Source organism: Cibotium barometz, chromosome 65 (assembly GCF_041138505.1).
Source record: "Cibotium barometz isolate CiBa-2024 chromosome 65, ASM4113850v1, whole genome shotgun sequence".
In the NCBI taxonomy this organism is placed as follows: domain Eukaryota; kingdom Viridiplantae; phylum Streptophyta; class Polypodiopsida; order Cyatheales; family Cibotiaceae; genus Cibotium; species Cibotium barometz.
Window position 1 is genome coordinate 28,197,833 of NC_141110.1, and position 19,691 is coordinate 28,217,523.

General features: G+C 46.2%; 2 protein-coding genes across 13 annotated transcripts in view; both read left to right on the forward strand.

Annotated features, from left to right (window-relative positions):
• Positions 1–19,691, forward strand: part of LOC147603131 (6-phosphofructo-2-kinase/fructose-2,6-bisphosphatase-like) — a 235,107-nt gene that overhangs the window by 85,861 nt on the left and 129,555 nt on the right. For all 12 annotated transcript variants that reach the window (XR_015265709.1, XR_015265712.1, XR_015265710.1 and 9 more), the window contains one exon: positions 17,826–17,879. Coding sequence is in view for 4 of the 12 variants with exons in the window: in XM_086797371.1 (XP_086653497.1) it covers positions 17,826–17,879 (54 nt within the window). In the remaining 8 variants the exon portion in view is untranslated. The remainder of the gene's footprint in view (positions 1–17,825; positions 17,880–19,691) is intronic.
• On the forward strand, positions 14,297–16,632 carry LOC147603134 (uncharacterized). The gene has a single exon (XM_086797259.1). The coding sequence runs from the start codon at positions 14,436–14,438 to the stop codon at positions 15,618–15,620; it is 1,185 nt and encodes a 394-aa protein (XP_086653385.1). The 5' UTR covers positions 14,297–14,435; the 3' UTR covers positions 15,621–16,632.

The window sequence follows — 19,691 nt, forward strand, 5'->3', positions numbered from 1 at the left end:
AAGGAGGGTGATGGGTCTCCACTATGGAATCTCTAATCTGTCTCACCACCCTCCTTAGGAATCAAGTGATTCAGACCCTCTAAGAGCCTCTTTGGCATGGCGCCTGTGGTGATAATCTCGTTGAAGGTTGCGCGAAGGCCGCCTTTCATGATATCCTAGTGACCAAGAAAAAAGGAAATTGGAAGCCCATCCGCTCCTGGGCATTTTCCCCTAGGAACAACCGTCAAGGCCTCCGCCAGCTCCTCAGCTGGGAAGGGAGTCAAAAGGAAGGTCTGGAGAGCGGGGGAAACCACCTCTGTCGTGTGTGTCGCCATATCCTCTTCCGCACATCCACCACCTGTGAGGATAATGGGGGGCGTGTGAGAAGGTATCTGAAAAAATCTATGATGACTCTCACATGGGGGGTTAGAAACGATAGATCCATCTTGGCCTTGCAGCCTGCGAATACCATCTCTTTGCGTGTGGGGGTAGGCAATCTCAAAGAAATCCCAAGTGACTATCTCTCCGGCCTGGGTCTAGAAGGAAGGTCTGGCATGGTATTTGTACTCCACCTTCCTCTTCTCTATGGATATGGGCTCTGTACGAGTGGCTGTCAACCGACCCTCAATCCATGGCTATTTGGGGAGCTCTCCTAACGTCGCCGGAGAGAAGCAAGGCCCCGGCTCTCCTCCTCACGAAATCCAACCAATTTGCTATGTGCTGCCTCCTGCAGTAAACTGCTAATCTCACCAAGGCCCAAATCCAAGGTGCTTGTGGTAGAACTTGAGAGAAAATCCAGTCCCTCCCATATCATCTCAATCTTGCTGCATATCTAGGAATCGTGTATGAGGCTGTCAGGGATTCTAGTGCTCAAGTGTCTATCCTGTGTCCGGGGATCCTCCAGGGACAAGATAACTGGAGCGTGATCGAAGAAAGTACTGCCTGCCAAGATACCAATCATGCCTCTGCGACCGCAAGCCCACTCATTCCTTTGAAATCTATCAAGTTGAGAGAGATTAGGGTCGTTGCTCCTCCTGTTAGACCTCGAGAAGCACAGACTCCCAGGGTGGCACCAAACTCTGGTAAAAGTTCCAAGGATCCTGTCCCCTAAGAGCCAAGATCAACTCCTCCCAAGCCGAGTACTCTGAGTCTCAGACTGTAGCCATGCCTCCTTGGAGTCTATCCTCTACTGACTCACATGTTAAAATCCCCTCCCATGCACCAAAAGTCGGGTTGTGGAAGGGCACGCCGAACTCTACTCCAGAAGGTGGCTTTGCCTACAGCTACGTTTGGAGCATATACATTTAGGAATCCCATGCAATCCTTGCCAATCCTAATGGTGACCCATCGAGCCCGACCAGCATCAATGATGCTTGAGCCAACTACTGTTGGCAAGAGCTGCTCACTGACAGAAATACAAACTTCCCCCTGCATCCCAGAGGGGCCACAAGAGAGGGACCAGAAAATGTGACTCCTGCCTGGTAAAATCTTCTCGCAGCGGGTACGCCCCTCCAAAAGATGGTGCTGGGTGGAGAAAGAGAATATCTATGGGTCCCTCATCTACTACTCGATTATGGAGCTCTCCTCTAAGGATGCCACGCCTCCGAAAATTGCGGCCCTCCCAAACCTTGGATGTTTCAAGAGGCAATCCGCATATCTAATCTGTGTGGAAAGCGGAACTATCGGAATTGCCCTCCACTCGAAGTCTTGGGCATGAGTTTTGACGGGGAGTAATCACAGTCAATCCTAGGACGAAGGCATGCCAAGTGGGCGCGTATCATGTCCTCCATGTGGCACCATTCTGTCCAAGCTCGTGAGTAAGCATAATCTGGGCTCCACCTGTCACAATGCAGGTATCTGTAGGAGGGGGGAAGGGGTATTGCTCTCTACTAAGATATGAAGGAAAACTAAGAGCAAAACCTTCAAGCTGGAGGACACCAACTCCCCCTCCTGATCTCTGTGGCCTGAGCCATTATGTCCTCCATGTGGCGCCATTCTATCCGAGCTTGGGAGTAAGCATAATCTAGCTCCACCTGTCACAATGCAGGTATCTGTAGGAGGGGGGAAGGGGTACTGTTACACTGAGATATGAAGGAAAACAAATAGCAAAACCTTCAAGCTGGGGGACACCACCTCCCCTCTTGATTTCTGTGGCCTGAGCCTCCGAGCTCCATCCGAGCCAAGGGCCACAGATGGGTGAGCACATCGGTGATGTGCAGATTATGTAGATGATAATAGAGCTCAACTCCCTATCCGTGGATGGCGGCAGACACCGATACCGTGTCCCAATCAGTCCTCGGGGCTGCACTCAAGGGGAAGGAGAAGATCATCGTGCCACTCTCTGGTGTGGAAGGTATGGAGTGATGGAATACCACACATATCCAAATGGGAGCCATTGTCTCCTCGAAAATACTGGTTCCTTCGACAGGGAGGCATTGGAAGAAACTATAATCCATTGGCTGCCCCAGAATCTTGGGGGGACCACCTGGAGACTCTGGTAGGAGAGCCCTCACGAGGGATAGTCATCGCTACTGGCTCCAAGAAGTGATGAATCAAGTGACAGATTGAACCCGTCGGCTGGCTCTGCTCTGGGTCAGGTGCGGCCGGAGGGCGGTGGGAATGCTTAGGAGAGGCAGAGGGACGGTGGGGGCGCACTACGAAAGAGATGAGGCAAGGGGAGTTGTTGTGGGGAGCGTCGGAGATGGAGGATGGGGGTTCTTTGATGAAACCGTATCCTCCTATGCTTTGCCAGCATTGTATGCTTGGTGGCACCGCTTAGCTTTGGAGGTCGGGTGGCGGCTCTGTTCGTGGGCCAACAGTGTGCCACTCTCCAGAATTAGTGTCGGCCTCGGCCGGATCCTAGTGCTCTGCTGCCTGAGGGCCAGCTTCCCTTCCACTCCCTTGAACTGTCGACGAGGACAAGCTCTAGTGAGATGCCCCATTTGCCTGCATATGAAGCATTGGCTTGGGAGACCAGAGTACTCCACTCTCTGCAGAATAGGGGCTTCCCGGAGACGAGGAAGAGATATGGCATGCGGTACTATCTCCGAAGAGGCTATGCAGATACAAAAGGATGGAATCCTGGCCACCCAAGCAAGAACCGATGCGGCGGTGGAGGGGGTTTCCATAGATTTCTGCTAAGGCCTGGAAAGTAGACTATCATGGGAAAGCCTGAAACATTAGCTAGAGGGTTGGATGCTGGGTCGAAGCTGTGCTACCACCTTGTAAAGAAGGCCTAGGCTGTACGCAGTGTGATGGGGCTCAGTTGCATGACTCTATTCGATGTTGCAGGCAAGTCAAACTCAACCTAGTAGTAGCCACGCCCCAGAGGATAAATATCAGGAAATCTTTCCAAGCGCACCAAGGAGGCTAGCCTGTAAAAGATCCCTGAGCTGTCCGCGTGCTGGGCGGCTACCAAAAGTCTTGCATACCATAGTGGAGGCCTCTAAGGATGCAACAGTCGAGGCAAGAAGCTGAAAATCCACTTCTGAAAATGGAAGACAAGGGATTGCGGCCTCGGTCGAGGATGACGGAACGGTTGCCATGAAGTCCCGGGGGATGAAGACCAGAAGAGGCTGAAACTTGCCGAAATAAAAAGCTAGCTGGTATATGCCTTGAAGCATTGAAGGAAGAGGCGAGGAAACGGGAGTCCAAGAAGGGGAAAGGAAAAAAACAAAAAAGCCGGGGAATGCAGACGGGCAGTGGAGAAAGAGGAAAGAAAAAGAGGGGTGGGGGGGTTTTGGGGGGGTTGTGTTTTTCTGGGTTGGGGGGGTGTGGGGGGAGGTCAGCTCGATGCTGTACGAAACACGTCTTATTTTTCATGTCTTCTTTCATTGTGGATTACTTGTTCCTGCTGCCCCATCGTGTCAAGAGAAAAACCAGCTGCATCCATAGCTGATGGAGAGCGCTTGGAGAAGTTGCTCGCATCAAAAAGAGATGAAGCTGAAGTTCTTTGAAACAATAGTTCATAGAAAAAAGAAGCACAAGTATAAACTCTCACCGAAATCACACACACACACACACACACACACACACACACTTTTTTTTTTTTGTAAAACCATTGAAATTGCATTATATCATAAATGTACAAAAGGGTTTGACATCAAAAGGATGTCTAAACCCTAGAACTTAAAAACAGTAGTAAAAAAGTTCTATGCAAGAACAGGGCAGTGCTCAAGAAAAGAGCCTATGCCCTATCCATCAGAAACAGTAAAAGAAAAGCTGAACACAAGAAACAGCCAAATCTTCCTCATGTACGACATCATATAAGGATTGCCGCAAAGAGGCTCGGAAGAACTCATAAGGGTGCTGAAGGGGTGAATTCAGATATGCATGATTTCGCTGTAGCCAGAGGGTCCATAAGGCCCAGTATCTGATCCAATGGAAGAAAAGAGAATACTGTGACAAAGAAGCTGATAACGTGCAAAACATCCAGAAGAACCTGTAGAACCTGTGTGCAGGAAATCTGAGAGATAAAAAATAGGAGATCTTGTCCAGAAGGTCTCTGGAATATGAACAAGACCACAATAAATGCGGAATACTCTCAGTAGTATGATGACATCTTGGACAAAGAGGAGAGGCAATCCTTCTTTGAGCCAATTTCACTCCCACTGGAAAAATACCGACAATGCATCTCCAAAGAAAGAGTCTCTGCTTCAATGGCATTTTCAACTTCCATATCAATGTCAGTTTTCCTTTCCACCAAGCTAAAGACTTATCCAGATGCCAAAGAGAATTAGCATGATGAGCAATCCATGGAGGAGGTAATATCAATCGATAAGCTTGTATAGAAGTCAATAGATGCAAAGGCTGAGAGGATAATCTTGAACTTGAAGACTGAAGATGCCAATCTTGAAGCCTGTCTCTTACATCCAATGTTGGAATCGGAATGAAAGGGTGTAAGAGATCCGCAATAGCTTTCCATATAGATCTATGATGCATCCCAAGATTGTATTGTTGGCATGTTGCCGGAAAAGAAAGAATTTGCCCTCGAGTATCTACCACGTCGTCAATGAACCGGATGCCCAACTTCATAAGATTGTAAGCTCTAATTGGTTGTTGTACAGCAAGGGGAGAGTAAAAAACAGCACTCCAATGTATGCTTTCCATTCGAAGCGAGGAAGCTATAGAGGCAGGATGGGGAGACCATTTGATGCGAGAGAGCACTTTCTTCCAATCCTGAATCAAGGAAGTAGAAAATGGACAACCAGGGATTTTACCTTGAAATTTGCCAAGTACTACTTCCGATGGATCAACTAACCAACGACCATAAGCATTTGTGCGCATTTGACCACACAAAATTGCCAACATGATAGACCAAGGCTGCTCTTGTTGAAAAAAGGTTTTGAGCATAGTGATCTTTCTTGCCAGCACATGAAATTTGATGTATAATATTCAAACCACCATGCATTCTTGGTGAGCAAAGCAGGTCCATTTTGAGCAACCTTAAAGCTTTTTTATGAAGCTTAGTTTTCCAAAAAATCTCCATGGCTTGAGACATAAAAGAAGAAAGATCTCGAGATGACCAATGTAAGAGAGGAAGGTAGAACTGGACATAAGCCAGAACAATGGACTGAACAATTCGAAGCCGTACGTGCAATGGCCAAGTGGAGATCTTCCAATATTCTAATTTGTCCTGAATTTTGTTTAGCACCCAAGATATTTGTTGCTTATTTCTGATTTTCCAGCGAATGGGATAACCCAAATGTCTTACTATGCTTTCCGGATAAATAATCTGGCCGGGCCACAGGATAGCATGCCAGTCACAATGCTTGAGAGGTAAGAGTTTTGATTTCTGAAAATTAATTTTTAGACTAGCTGCCAACCCGAAATCTGAAAGAGTGTCCAGAGGACTGTTCTTTGGCATGAAGAATGAATCATCTGCATAAGCCTGTGCAATGAAAGGCCGTGAACCAGAAAGAAAGAAAGAAAGATTTTATTAACGTCTTCCAAACGACCGAACTCGGCCTATGAGACAAATCGGAGTACCTGTATGGGGTATCCTCTGTCATCCCAACAAAATGAAAAAGTACTGAATAAAAAAGCTGAATCTGGGTGTGCAGGGGATGGAGCTCTACTACTAGGAGAATGCAAAGCTATATGCATGGAGTATACAATCATGATATGCAACCTAGCTAGCTCCATCCTGCACCATACTGGGGGTATAAAATGGTATACATCAGTGAAGGGGGTGTCCACAGCTCCCTGAAGAACATGCCTGGGTGTGCTCTGAAGCGAGCCAGTCGCTCCGCACCCTCTGTGAAACTGAGCTCTGATCTCTGTCATCTCTCTCTGGTATAGGCGTGGTGTCCGAAAGCCAGGTGTCCTCTGTCTCCTGTGGGCTCTAAGTGTCTCTGCTCTCTGGAGAGTAATTCCCTGCCGTGTAGGGGCTGGGAGGGGGATGGATCTCTGAAAAAATGTAGTAATCTGTGTCTGTCGCCCCTCCTCTGGAGCTGTCTGAGCCTGTAATAATGTCTCTCTGTGGCGCTGTATGTCTAGAATGTATCTCCCCAGTATGCACTGGTCTGCTGCCTCAAAGATCTGGCAGCCCCTCTAACTGTCTAGTATCAACCAGATGATCCATATAAAGAAGCAAAGGATGTGAAGCAATAGCATAGAACAAAGCACTGAGAGGGCATCCCTGTCGAACTGATCGTTCTAGAGTCCAAGACTCAGACAAATGTTTCCCTATAAAGCATTGAGCAGTGGAATCTGAGTAAAGCCAATATATGACATTAACTAGCTTTGGCCCAAAACCAAGTTTAGACATGATTTGAGAAACATAATCCCACTGCACCGTATCAAATGCCTTTGCCACATCCACCTGCATGACCAAGACATCCTGAGCAGAGTATTTTGCATATTCCATTGCAATGAGAGTATTGGAGATATTATCATGTATATGCCTTCTTGGAACAAAACCATATTGCCTGGGATGAAGTCCATCATGAAGGATATCCTTTATCCGATGTACCAACATTTTAGCAATAAGTTTATATATAACAGGCATCAAAGTGATAGGCCTCCAGTCATCCATTGTCTCACACAGAGGTTTTTTGGGCAGAAGCTTAACCAGACCATGCTTCCAAGCTAAGGGAAGATGTTGATGCTGCCAGGCTACATTAATGAGCTTCAAGATTGGACCCTTCAATTCAGCCCAGAAGGCTATAAAAAATTCAGCCGTCAAACCATCCCAGCTTGGGGATTTATGTTTACCCAAATGCTTGAGGGCTTCATCCAATTCACTATCTGAAAAGGACATTTCCAGCATTGAAGCTTTTTGCAAAGAAACAATAGGAGAAACAAGCTCAATAAATCTGCTCCGAGCCAATGTAGCCTGAGGTGTAGAAGAAGATGGTAGAGAAAAAAGAAGCTGAAAATGATCCAGACATTGTTTTTCTAGCTGCGATAAAGTCTGGGTCCAAAGACCATCGGGTTTCCCGACTCTCATGATAGATTGACTTTGTCTGTACATGTGTAAATTTCGAAAGAAAGATTTCGAGGAGCAACCCTTATCTAGCATAGGTTTAACTCTAGCCCTTGTCTGCCATTTGGAAAGCTTGCGTTTATCATTAGCATCAATTATGGAAGAAGCACAAGACAATGAATTCTGTTCAGAAGCAGAAAGAGACCTTTGATGGCTAATCTGTACCAAGGACTGCTTGTATGATTTTGCCCACTGGATATGCTGTCTGGTTTCTACCATGTACCATCTTCCATATTCCTTAATGACATTTTGAATACGATGTACAAAAGAGTTCCAAGCAAAATCCAGATCCTCCTGAGCATGGGATAACAATGGCTTACAAGCCAATCTGATCATTTGCCGGAATTTTTCATGAGAAAGATATAATTGATTTACCTACAAATGTCTGACTAAAGAGAGCTGAATATCATCCAGAGGCATACCAAATGAAAGGTTGAGCCAAAGTGGAGTGTGATCAGATAGTTGTTGAGAATAATCAGTCCACATTTGACATGTATAATCATCATATTGCTGAGCATGAATAAGATACCATCTATCAAGCCTGGCCCAATATTCTGTAAAAGCATTATGATGATATGTGAATCCCAAAACCGAAGGGTGAGTTGCTGTCCATAAATCTGCAGTATGAAGTGATGAAGTCATATGTTCCCATTGCTGGATTTCAGAGGGAAGCATATGGGATTTATGTGTGGTATTGTCCTTCCAGTGAGGAGAATTATTAAAGTCACCACAAAGTAGAGCATTTGAGGACCAAGGATATTGGTTTATGGAGTCCCACATTTGAGCTATGGAAGCTGAAATTTGAGAGGCATACAAGGAGCCTATTTCAAAAATCTCTCCATTGATCATACATTGGATAATCATCCATCGGCCACAAAGATCATTATATGCTACACAGGGCTGCAGATCATGTCTTGCTAAAATACACAAACCAGAGAATTGTCCAGATCCTGCATAAAATATATCATATCCTGAAAAGAACTCATGCTGGCCAGCAAAAGAATGCTGATTATGCTCTTGCAGACACACAACATCAAGATGAGTATTATTTATATAATGCCATAGGAGCCTCCATTTATGCTGATTGCAGAGGCCCTGTATGTTATAAGAAAAACATTTAAGAGAAGTACGCATGAAAATATGTACAAGAGATGAGCAGTCCTCAAAGAGAAAGGGAGGCATCAGGCCTCTGCCATTGCCACAGGGTCTTGCTGACCCTCAGAATCGAATTCCCTGACTAGATTATCTTCTTCACAAAGTGGAATACCCTTCTTAACTACATTGACCCATGCCTTTGAGATGGGGCTGTCCGAAGAGGTAGAAGGTTGACCAGGAGATGGAGCAGAAGCATCCCAACTACGAGATTGGAGAGGTCTTTGTTTGAGAGGCACCGTCTTCTTTGCATTCTGCCAACCCTCGTGGGAAGATGAATTATTTTCCACTAGCTTGCTTTTTCCTTTATCCTTGTTTTGAGCTGAATTGGCTTGGTTCCCTGTATGAACTGAAGGCTTTGCTCCTTTAGCTTCAGTCTTTTCCACATAAGTCTTTTGACCTCCTTTATTAGATGACTGAGGAATGGCAGCTGGAGGAGGTGGATGAAGGATTGAGGGACACTCAGAAGCTAGATGCCCGAACTTGTGACAAGAGAAACAAGCTCCAGCAAAAATGCCCCATTTCAAAGTAAAATATTTCTTTCCCAAATTAACACCCTCAATCTCAACTGCAATAGAAGAGGGGGTTGGTCTATCAGTATCCCATAAGATGCAAAAACGATTTTTATTACCTGTGGGACGAGGGGGACAGATCACGCACACACACACACTTTTTTTTTGGTAATATCCAGTGCAGTATATTTATATGCTCATAAATTTACAAGATGGGAAGTCTCCGAAGCGGAGAGTATCCCAAATGTCAGAAACATAAAGAGAAAAGCTCCAAACAAGAAGCATCCATATCACCCTCATGGCAGGCATCATATAATGATTGCCGCAATGAGGCTCTGAAGGATTCATATGACTGGTGATTCTGCCGACCCAAGTATGCCAAATTATGCTCACTCCAAATTGTCCAAAGAGCCCAATATCTCACCCAAGAGAGAAATAGTGGAGTATTGGGACAAGGACCGCATATATATCTCTCTCACACACACACACACACACACACTTTTTTTTTTGTAAATCCTTGATTTATTTACAAGTGGGAAACCTCTAAGCAAGGAAAACCCAGAAAAAGAAGAGTAACCATAGGCTTCACTACCTAGAAGCAATCAAAGTAAATCCTATAAGCATCAAGAGTGATGTCCCCAGCATCATAAGCAAAATGAAGCGCGTGACCAAGCGAGAACTTGAAGTAATGGAAGGGATCAATGTCATTGGCTTGGAACATGAGGTTGTTCCGAGCATGCCATATGGTCCAAAAGACCCAGAATCGGACCCAGCTGAAAAATACAGCAAACTGAGACTGTGATGCTTGTAACACCCCAAAAAGCCAAAACCGTCTGTGAAAAATGCCCGAAGGGAAACGAAGCCGAAGAGCAGTCGAGACCCGGCGAATGAACGATCTGGAGCATACGCAACCCCATAGTAAATGTGGGACAGTCTCCTCAGTAGCTTTACATCGGACACAACGTGAAGGCGCAATATGACGTGCATGTAACAAGCTACCAACAGAAAGAGCACCAACCAAACAGCGCCACAAGAACAGGCGTTCTTTGAGAGGCAGATGACTTTTCCAAATGCGAAACAATGTACGTTTCCACCACATTGAAGATTTGGAGAGAGACCATAGCTGATTACCATGTCTGACTATCCATGCATCCGATTGCAAGAGGGCATAAACTGTCCCAGCTGAAATACATTTCATAGGAGTGGTTCCAAGATTCCAATCAGATAGACGGGAATCCACATTCAAGCGAGGTAAAGGAGAAATATCAGCAATCATCCGCTGAATTTCTCTCCAAAGATGAGAATAATGGGATCCCAATTGAAAACGATCCGCCGCAACAGAGAAGGAAAGAACCTGACCAGTGTCATCCACCACCTGATGTATCTGACATATTCCTTTTTGAGATAGAAAATATGCTTGACGAGGTGAACGGTCAACCAAAGTGGAAGAAAATACATGACTCCAATGCAAACTCTCTAGCCGCAGGGAATTGCCCATCAAAGATCGGGAACCATGCCATATCATATGTGAAGTAACTTCCTTCCAATCAATAATGAGAGAAGAAGTGAAAGGACATCCCGGAATGTGTCCTTCAAGTTTTCCACATATAAGATCCCAGTATGTGGGTTGCCAATGACCATAGAATGGCGTGACAATATGCCGACACAAATGGGACACCATGAGAGTCCAGGGTTGCTGCTGGTCCAACAAAACCGGCAAAAGCATAGCTTTCCTAGCCAAAACATGACGTCTCAAATCCAAAATATTCAGCCCTCCAAGGCGCTTAGGAGAGCATAACTTGTCCATGGATAACAATCTGAGGCCCTTTCCACGAGATGAAGTGCGCCAGAAATGCGCCAATATACTTGACATAAGGGACTTCAAGCGGGATTGAGACCAATATAGCAAAGGTAGATAAAACTGCACATAAGCTACAAGAATGCATTGCACAATTCTAAGACGCACATGAAGCGGCCAAGTGGACAACTTCCAATAATGTAACTTGGAGTGCAAGCGCTCAGCTACCCAATCCAATTTCCGTGTAGCCGATACAGTCCAACCCAGCGGATAACCCAAATGACGAACTATAATGTTTGGAGGAACAAGTTCGCCTGGCCAGAGCAGCTTATGCCAATCATACTCAGTTAGAGCCAATAGTTTGGATTTACGAAAATTCACTTTGAGGCCTGCTGCCAATCCAAACAAATGAAGAGTGTGCATAATTTGTTCCACATCATCTTGGTGATTGCGAGGCATAAAGAGAGAATCATCTGCATAAGCTTGCCCAATAAAATGTTTCCCAGAGTGTAATTTCAGGCCCTGCAATCTTCCAGACGAAGTCAAAGACTCCAAATACATAAGCAGGGGATGAGTAGCAATCGCATAAAGCAAAGCACTGAGAGGACAACCTTGCCTTACTGAACGTCCCAAATGCCAAGGATCTTTGAGAAAACCATCCAACAAACCGGCAGAGGTACTGTCAGCATACAAGAAATAAACCACAGAGGATAGCTTAGGCCCAAATCCCAGCCGAAGCATGGTATCTGCAATGTAATCCCAAAGAACAGTGTCAAATGCCTTTTCAATGTCAACCTGCATGACCAATACATCTTGTCGAGTGTATTTCGCATACTCCATGCCAATGATGACATTTGCTAGATTATCAGTAATTTGCCTTCGTGGAATGAAGCCATACTGAGATGGATGCAAACCATCATGCAAAAACCCTTTAAGTCTATTGACAAGCATTTTAGCCAGCAATTTATAAACCACAGGCATGAGCGTAATCGGCCTCCATTGCGAGAACTCTTCACAAAGTGCTTGCTTTGGAATCAACTTGAGCAAGCCTTCTTTCCAAGACGAAGGCAAAACTTGTTGCTCCCATGCCCTGTTTATCATTAACAATAGTGGCTGGTCCAGGTAGTGCCAAAACGACAAGAAAAATTCTACAGTAAGGCCATCCCAACCGGGAGATTTCCAACGGCCCAAATCACACAAACTGGCATACAATTCTGTCTCCGTGAAAGCGGCTTCCAAAAGCTGAGCCTGGTGGGCCGATAAAATCGGAGCAACTTGAGATAAAAACAAGCGACGAGCCTGTCGACCTTCCTGCGTGAGAGAAGAGGCCTCAAAAATCTTGCCATAATGAGATTCCATGGCCCGTGCACACACACACACAAGGCAGCCAAGAGGCTGAAGAGAAAAAAAAAGATGGAAGCTATGAAACAAGAAGAGGCAGCGAGTAGCAAGCAAATGGAGCTGAGCAGCAGGCGAGCAAGGCACAAACATGAATAGTCAAGCGGGAGAGCAGGCGAGCCTCACACATACAGTCAAGGAGTCGCACAGGCTAGCAGAACTAGAAGGGAGTGAGCAGGCGAGCGTCTCACCACACGTGCACACACACAAGGGGGTGAGCAGGTCGAGCAGGCATGCACGTACACATGACACACAGACACAGACCAAACAAGCATACATATACATGCACACACTCACACAACAATGGATAGAACACACACAAAGATGGAAGGCTGAAATATTCATAGTGACAGGGGGACGGTGGGACGCCCACGTGGGACGTGGGAACGCCGTCCCGAACAACGGCATTTGCGTAACGGCGGTGGGATGGCCTGGGGGACGGAACGGACGGGACGTGACCAGGGGACGGGCGTCCCCGCCCGGGGGGACGGGGGGACGTTGTCAGCCGGGGACGGGGGGACGTCTGCAATGGCTACAATTCCAGCCGTTTTTTTTTTCAGATAACGGCTACTAGCCGTTGGCGGCTGGCCGTTTGAGAGTTTGAGAGAGAGAGAGAGAGAGAGAGAGAGAGAGAGAGAGAGAGAGAGCCAGCTGCCATATGCTATATAATGGGCTGCAAGCTACTCCTCTTCTACTCAAGCCTTCCAACTTCCAAGACTTGAGTTCCTCTCCACCATCTCCCTCTCCTACTCAAGCATTCCTCTCCACTATCTCCCTCTCCTACTCCACCACCTTCCTCTCCACCCTCTCCTACTCCACCACCTTCCTCTCCACCCTCTCCTACTAGACTACTTCAATCTTCCCTCTACTTCTTCTTCTACTCTACCCTCTGAGCTCTCTCCACCCTCTTCTACTAGACTACTACCAAGTTACTAACTATTCATGGCATCCTCTTCTCGTGCGGGCGGTAGGAGTAGAACGGATGGGTGGTCATGGTGGGATGAGGTCAACTCCGAGCCTCCTACTCATGCGGGGGGTGCACGTCCATGGACATGCAAGCTTTGCCCATATAAGCGTGTGGGTGGGGCCAATAGGGTGAGAACGGATGGGTGGTCATGGTGGGATGAGGTCAACTTCGAGCCTCCTACTCATCCAGGGGGTGCATGTCCATGGACATGCAAGCTTTGCCCATATAAGCGTGTGGGTGGGGCCAATAGGGTGAGGGCCCATTTGTTGCATGAGCCCGGTCATGAGGTGAAATTTTGTGAGCGGGTCACACCGGAGATAAGAAAGGAGCTTCTTGCAAAGCTTGCCGCCCATCAAGCTTTGAGTGCAAGCCAAAGGGTGCGTGGAGTGGATCCCAACACTTATGTCACTCCAACCCAAACATCAGGTTCTACATCCGGTGGTGGTGCATCTTCATCTACCCCTCTATCACGTCCTCCTCGTGGCACTACTCGAGGCTTCACACAAGCCGCCTTCTCAATGCCGCAACCTAGTCCACCCTCTCTCTCTCGTCGGCTAAGTACTCTTGAGGGGAGTTGGGATCCCAAAAAGAAGGAGGAGGTTGATGCCGCGGTGGCCCGCTTCTTTCTTCATGACCACATTGCTTTTCGTGTGGCACGGTACGTATTTCACTCACATGATTTCATCATCATGTCTCACGAGTCACGATTCATGGGTCACCATTTTGCCATTCTAATTACTTACCCTCTTTTTTTTTGAAATGATAAATAGGTCCGAGTACTTCAAAACGATGGTGAAGAAGATTGGCGAGTACGGTCCTCACTACACACCTCCATCCTCCGAAACCTTGCGGACCACTATGCTTGACAAGGAGAAACGCCTTGTTGAGCAAGCGGTGGCAAACACAAAGAGACAATGGGCTCGCAATGGAGTCTCTTTGATTGCAGATGGATGGAGTGACACGCGGAAAAGGTCTATCCATGGCCTTGTCTCCTCACATGATGCTTCAGGGACGGGAAAGAGTGCGGATGTACTTGCTGCTGAGTGGAGTAGTGCTGTCGAGATTATCGGCCCCGAATGTGTGATCGGTTTCGTCACGGATGGTGAGGTGACAAATAGGGCAGCGGGAGCTATTCTTGAGAGTATGTATCCTCAAATCACCGTCTCTTTTTGCATGGCACATTGTCTCAATAATCTTTTGAAAGATATTGGAAAATTGTCATGGATTGAATCGGTGATTGATGATGCATGTGCAATTGTGACCTTCATCAACAATCACACATACCTTCGATCCGAGTTTGGGAAGAGGTCCACAAAGGTCCTTCTCAAGTACTCGGACACTTGCTTTGCATACAACTTTCTTATGTTGCATCGCTTGAAGGATTGTCAGGGTGCCGTGCGGCAATTATTCATCAGTGATGAGTTTTGCTCCTCATCTTTTGCACGTACACAGGTAGGGATTTCATGCAAGAAAAAGGTCGACGATGCTGATTTTTGGGAGGACCTCAAGCGCACTGACGCCATGGTGCATCCCATTGTCCACTTGCTCAGGATTGTTGATGCTATGCAGCCATGCATCGGCAAAGTATATGAAGCCATGGACCAGATGATAGAGAGTCTTGAGAAGCTTGAGCCAGACGTAGATAGATATGACGAGATCCACTTGCTTTGTGTGGCGAGATGGAGCTCATATTCCTCTCCTTTACATGCAGCTGCTTTTATGGTGGACCCAGAATTTCAGGAAAAAGGGCAAGAGGGTGATAAAGAGGTGAGCAACGGTTGGAGACTCATCTTGGATCGCCTCACGCCGGATGCAGAAATCAGGCGCAAAATTAGAGACCAGCTCTCTAATTACAGGGCATTTCAAGGCTCATATGGATGTGCAGATGCGCAGCAGGACAGATTCAAGGTTGGTGCAGCATTATGGTGGGAGGACTTCGGATCAGATGGACCAGAGCTACAACAGTTGGCGATCCGGATCTTGAGCCAGTCCGTTAGCTCTTCTTGCCTAGAGCAATTATGGTCCTCCTACAGTCACATTTCATCAAAGAAAAGAAATCGGCTTGGGGTGGAAAGAGCTAATGATCTTGTCTTCATTAGCGCAAACTTGCGCATGATTGGCAAGAGTGCAAGATGCAATGCCGATACTTTTACACAGTGGGAGATGGAACAAGAGGAGGCAGCTACAACTATTGCACAGGAGGGTGGGACAGATGGTTCTCATCATGAGCCTTCATTGGATGACACAACCCCCATCCACACTTCACGCACTCATGATCATGAGGCTAGCACCTCTCTTATTGGGAGCGCAGAGTATGAGAGCGAGTGACTTATATTTTGTATCGCCTAGGCCCCAACATCTTTTGAGTATATCTATTTAATGTTATCAACTTTAAAGTCTTTCTTTTCCGACTTTGCAAGTCTTGACTCTTGACTCTTGCACCTCGTAGCGTAATTTAATTTTAAATGTAATGTGTATCATGATTCAGAACTTTTGGAGTTAGAAAGCTTGTTGCTATTGATTGATTAATCTTGATTCTTTACTCCTCTAAAATTAACAATTTTGAGTGCCGTCCCCACCCCCCGTCCCCGTTCCCTACCTTTAGCCGTCCCCGTCCCCGTCCCCTGGTAACTATGGAAATATTCTCTGTGTTGCTCTCAAAAGAAGTCTACAAACGATGATTGAAAACCAACATAAGTATTAGAGTACTATGTACAAGTGGTCCATAGTTTGAACATGCTAAATAGGTGAGCTGGCAAGATAAGTATGCTAAATAGGTATGTGTAGTCCAATTGTAGAATCACTGGTGAAGATCCATCGTGTCAGCTATCAAATGCGCCAGTGGTGTAAAGGTAGAAAAGTCAACCAGGCACTACATGAGTGTCAGCTCGTGTTGAGCTTGACATCTCAACACCAATGATAGGGACAAGGGGAAGGTACTCCTACATGAGGCCTAGAAAATAGACTTTGACCAGGAATCTAGATACTCCAGCAAGAGGGTCCAGGGTGGGAACAAAGCCGTGCTGCCAACGTGTGAAAAATGCTTGAGCTGTGCGCACCGCAACGAGGCCCAGATGAAGCACACGGTCTGAAGCTGCTGGGGTGTCGAACTCCACTTGGTAGTAGCTACGCCCAAGGGTATGGATATCTATAATCTTGCCCGGCTCACCAAGGAGGCTGGCCTAGAGCAGGTCACAAAGTTGGTTGCGCGCTGGTGGGAGGCTACCCACAATCTTGCATGCAAGTGTTGAGGCTTTGAGGGAGGCTACTCTTGATGCTGGAAGCTCGAGGTGCACTTCAGAGAAAAGGCAGGGGGTGGGGAGGCCTCGGTCGGGGTTGATGGAGTGGCTGCCATGGAGTCCTCTTGAAGGGGTGAAGACCAAAGAAAGCCAGCATTTCCCGAAAGAAAAACATCCGGAGCGCAACAACTTTCTGAGAGGGAAGCGGAGGGAGGGATGGAAAGAAAGGGGAGCGACAAGAGGAGGAAGAAGGGAGGCAGACAGCGGCAAAGGGGGAAGGACTCGCAGCCTGGAGAGGAGGCGGTGGATGGATGTGTGACATGATCAGCAGCGAGGCAGGGGATGGACGTGTGATAGGGGGGCAGTAAGGCGGGGGCGTGAGTAGGAAAGAAAGGCCAAGGAGAGGTGTGCACTGGAAGAAAGGAGGAGGCGATGAAGAGGCGGGAGAGGGTTGAGTCTCGAAAACTTTTAATGCTTGCCTGCCATGAAGAGGAAGGGTACCATTACTTTTTTAGAATTTCTATTGCTTCGAAATACCCTAGTTTCCCTCTTTGTGCAGCCAGCTATGGAGGGAGATTCCTTTTCAATGTCTTGCTTGGGAATCTTTCTTGGCAATTTAGAGGACTTGGTAATTTAGAGGACTTGGTAATCGGTTGACTCATAGAAGGATCTAATTTTTGCCAAGACAGCCTGATTGACCAGTACTACCTTAGCAAACTAGTCAATAATTGGTTTCAAATGCTATTCAGAACTGGTGCAAACTGTTGTGAATTTTGTATTTACTGTTGACATTTCTTTTTCAGGTTCTACTTAAATTCCATTCATGTCATTTAAGGTTCTTGTAGACATGGCCCAAGAACCCACTTAATCTAGTCCAATTGATTTTAATGCTTCCTTGCAAGCCGAAAGATGTTTAGTACAGCCCCAAGTGTGCCTAGGCTTTTGAGAGGAACTTTAAGGAAGCAAAAATTTCACCAGAAAACTCACAATTTGAAAAATGATTACATCCTTTTCCGACCCATTGATAGGAGTCAAAGACCATCAACGAGGCCTAGAGACCGGAGTACTACCATAGAAAAATACAACGGAGAAATCTTAACAGGTTTTGTGCAGCTGCACGTATCAAATTTCTGTGACAAATGTTTGAATCTCTATTTTGTGTCAGCTGTCACATAGCCATAGATGAAACATCCAATCAGATGCAGTGTCTGGAGTTATTATGATCTTTTATGGGGACAACCTACTTTAGAGCTGAACTGCTTGTCGTGCTGTTCTTTTTTTCTCCAAACAACAGAATGCTGATTTTTTTCGATCCGACAACCAAGAAGGGCTGGATGCACGCAATGAGGTATATACGTTTCTTTAACCGTGATATGCTGTCTCTTTATGTTATACACTGCCCTTTTTAGGGCTATGTAAATGGATTGCCAGTTACATAATTTAAACTACTTCAATATTAAAATTTATCTCTTGAAAAGACCTTCTTTCCCCCTCCTTTGAGTAGATCCTTCCGGCAGTAGCAACTTGAGTGCCCAGCCGAAGGTGGCTTGGTCTCCAGCCCGAAGGCGGTACAATTATGGCCGCAAACGGCCCGGATGCTGTCACCAGGGAGCCTGCATGGATTTGAACTCGGGAGACCCCCCCCCCCCCCCCCCCCGCCCCCCACACACACACACCCCCAACACCTTCCCTATCACAAACCCACACCACTAGGCTACACACCTGTTGGTGTACTAATTGTATAAGAGGCTTGAAGTAGTGACAGCTATCTCTTAAAAAGACATTTTTGGTGTACTACTTGTATAAGAGGCTTGAAGTAGTGACAGCTTTCTTTAAAAAAGTGGAAAGCCTTTACTAGGAAAACGAAAAGATGTGTCATCATCAGCAGTCTCTTCCTCCCGCCTATTGGTCATGTTGGACCACAGCACCTTGTTAGGGATGAGGAAGTCCATGTTAAGATCATAGACACAAGAAAATTCTTGAGGTTTTATTTGTTTCGAGGTCTTTTAGGCTTTGAAGTTTGCATAAAAACATTTGATCCCTGGCAAAAGGACTGATGAGTTTCAAAAAATAAAACCGTTATACCCATATAGATGACCAATAAACAATAAAACACAATAGATTTTTGAATCTTGAATTCGAAACATATAAAATTCCGGACTCTAGATGCAGGTACAATCACTTGGATTTTGGCGAGTAGTGTGGAAAATCCGGAAGATTAGGGAGAGATGAAAAATTCAAAGAGACGGGAGATGGAAAAATTGTTAAAATTTAGAGAGGCAGATGGGCAGGTGGCGCACTAAAGACGAGGCGGAGGAAGGGCAGGGCAGGGGTGGCCCGAACAAGCGGGAAGGAATGGGGGGCTATGCAAGGAAGGCTGAGAGAGGGGGGGTGGGGTGGGTGAAGGGGCTCTAGGGAGATCTATCTCTTTGAGAACATTCATAACCATAGTCCTTCTAGAGCTACTATCATCCTTATCAAGTTTGGGGTTAGGGTTTACAGGCTAAGGTGGATGGAAGTTCTCCATGGTGTGACAGAGAGATGATGATGAAGCCCAGAGTGTTGCACGACTCAATGATGATTAGATTAATGATGTGTAAATCTTTCGCCAAGTTCAAGACTTTTATAGGCTTAGAGCCTTATCTTTTGACTAAGTCACACACACAGAGCCAATGACACATTGCATGGGCTATGACATCATTGCTTACTTACACACACACAGAAAATAGCCTTAAGAGTCTGTTCACACACGTAAGCACACTTACTTTTTTTTAGTGAAACCGTTGTCTCATAAGGGAAAACAAATATACATTCATAGCTGTCCCAAAGTGGGGCAGCTACCACTCATTTCAGAAACAGTGGGAAAACAATTCTAGTTGTTGGAAGGAAAGGCCTCCGGTTTCATGAGAATCTCGGAGGGATTGTAGAAGGGGCTCTCTAGAAGTAAGAAAAGAGCCGAAGAGAATCTCCAGAGAAGAGCAACTGATTCCAAGCATGGTAGATAGTCGACAATGCCCAGAATCTAGTCGAGTCAAGGAAGTCTGTATAATCTGGTAGCGAAGGAGAAAGGCAACCAACATGGCAGAACATTCATCCAAAACGCCTCCCAAGAAAACGAGCGCAGAGATTTCTGAACAAATCATTAAGAAAATCCCAAGAG

Coding starts and splice junctions, on each gene's coding strand:
- LOC147603134 (XM_086797259.1), top strand. CDS start 14,436: ATGTATCCTCAAATCACCGTCTCTTTTTGCATGGCACATTGTCTCAAT.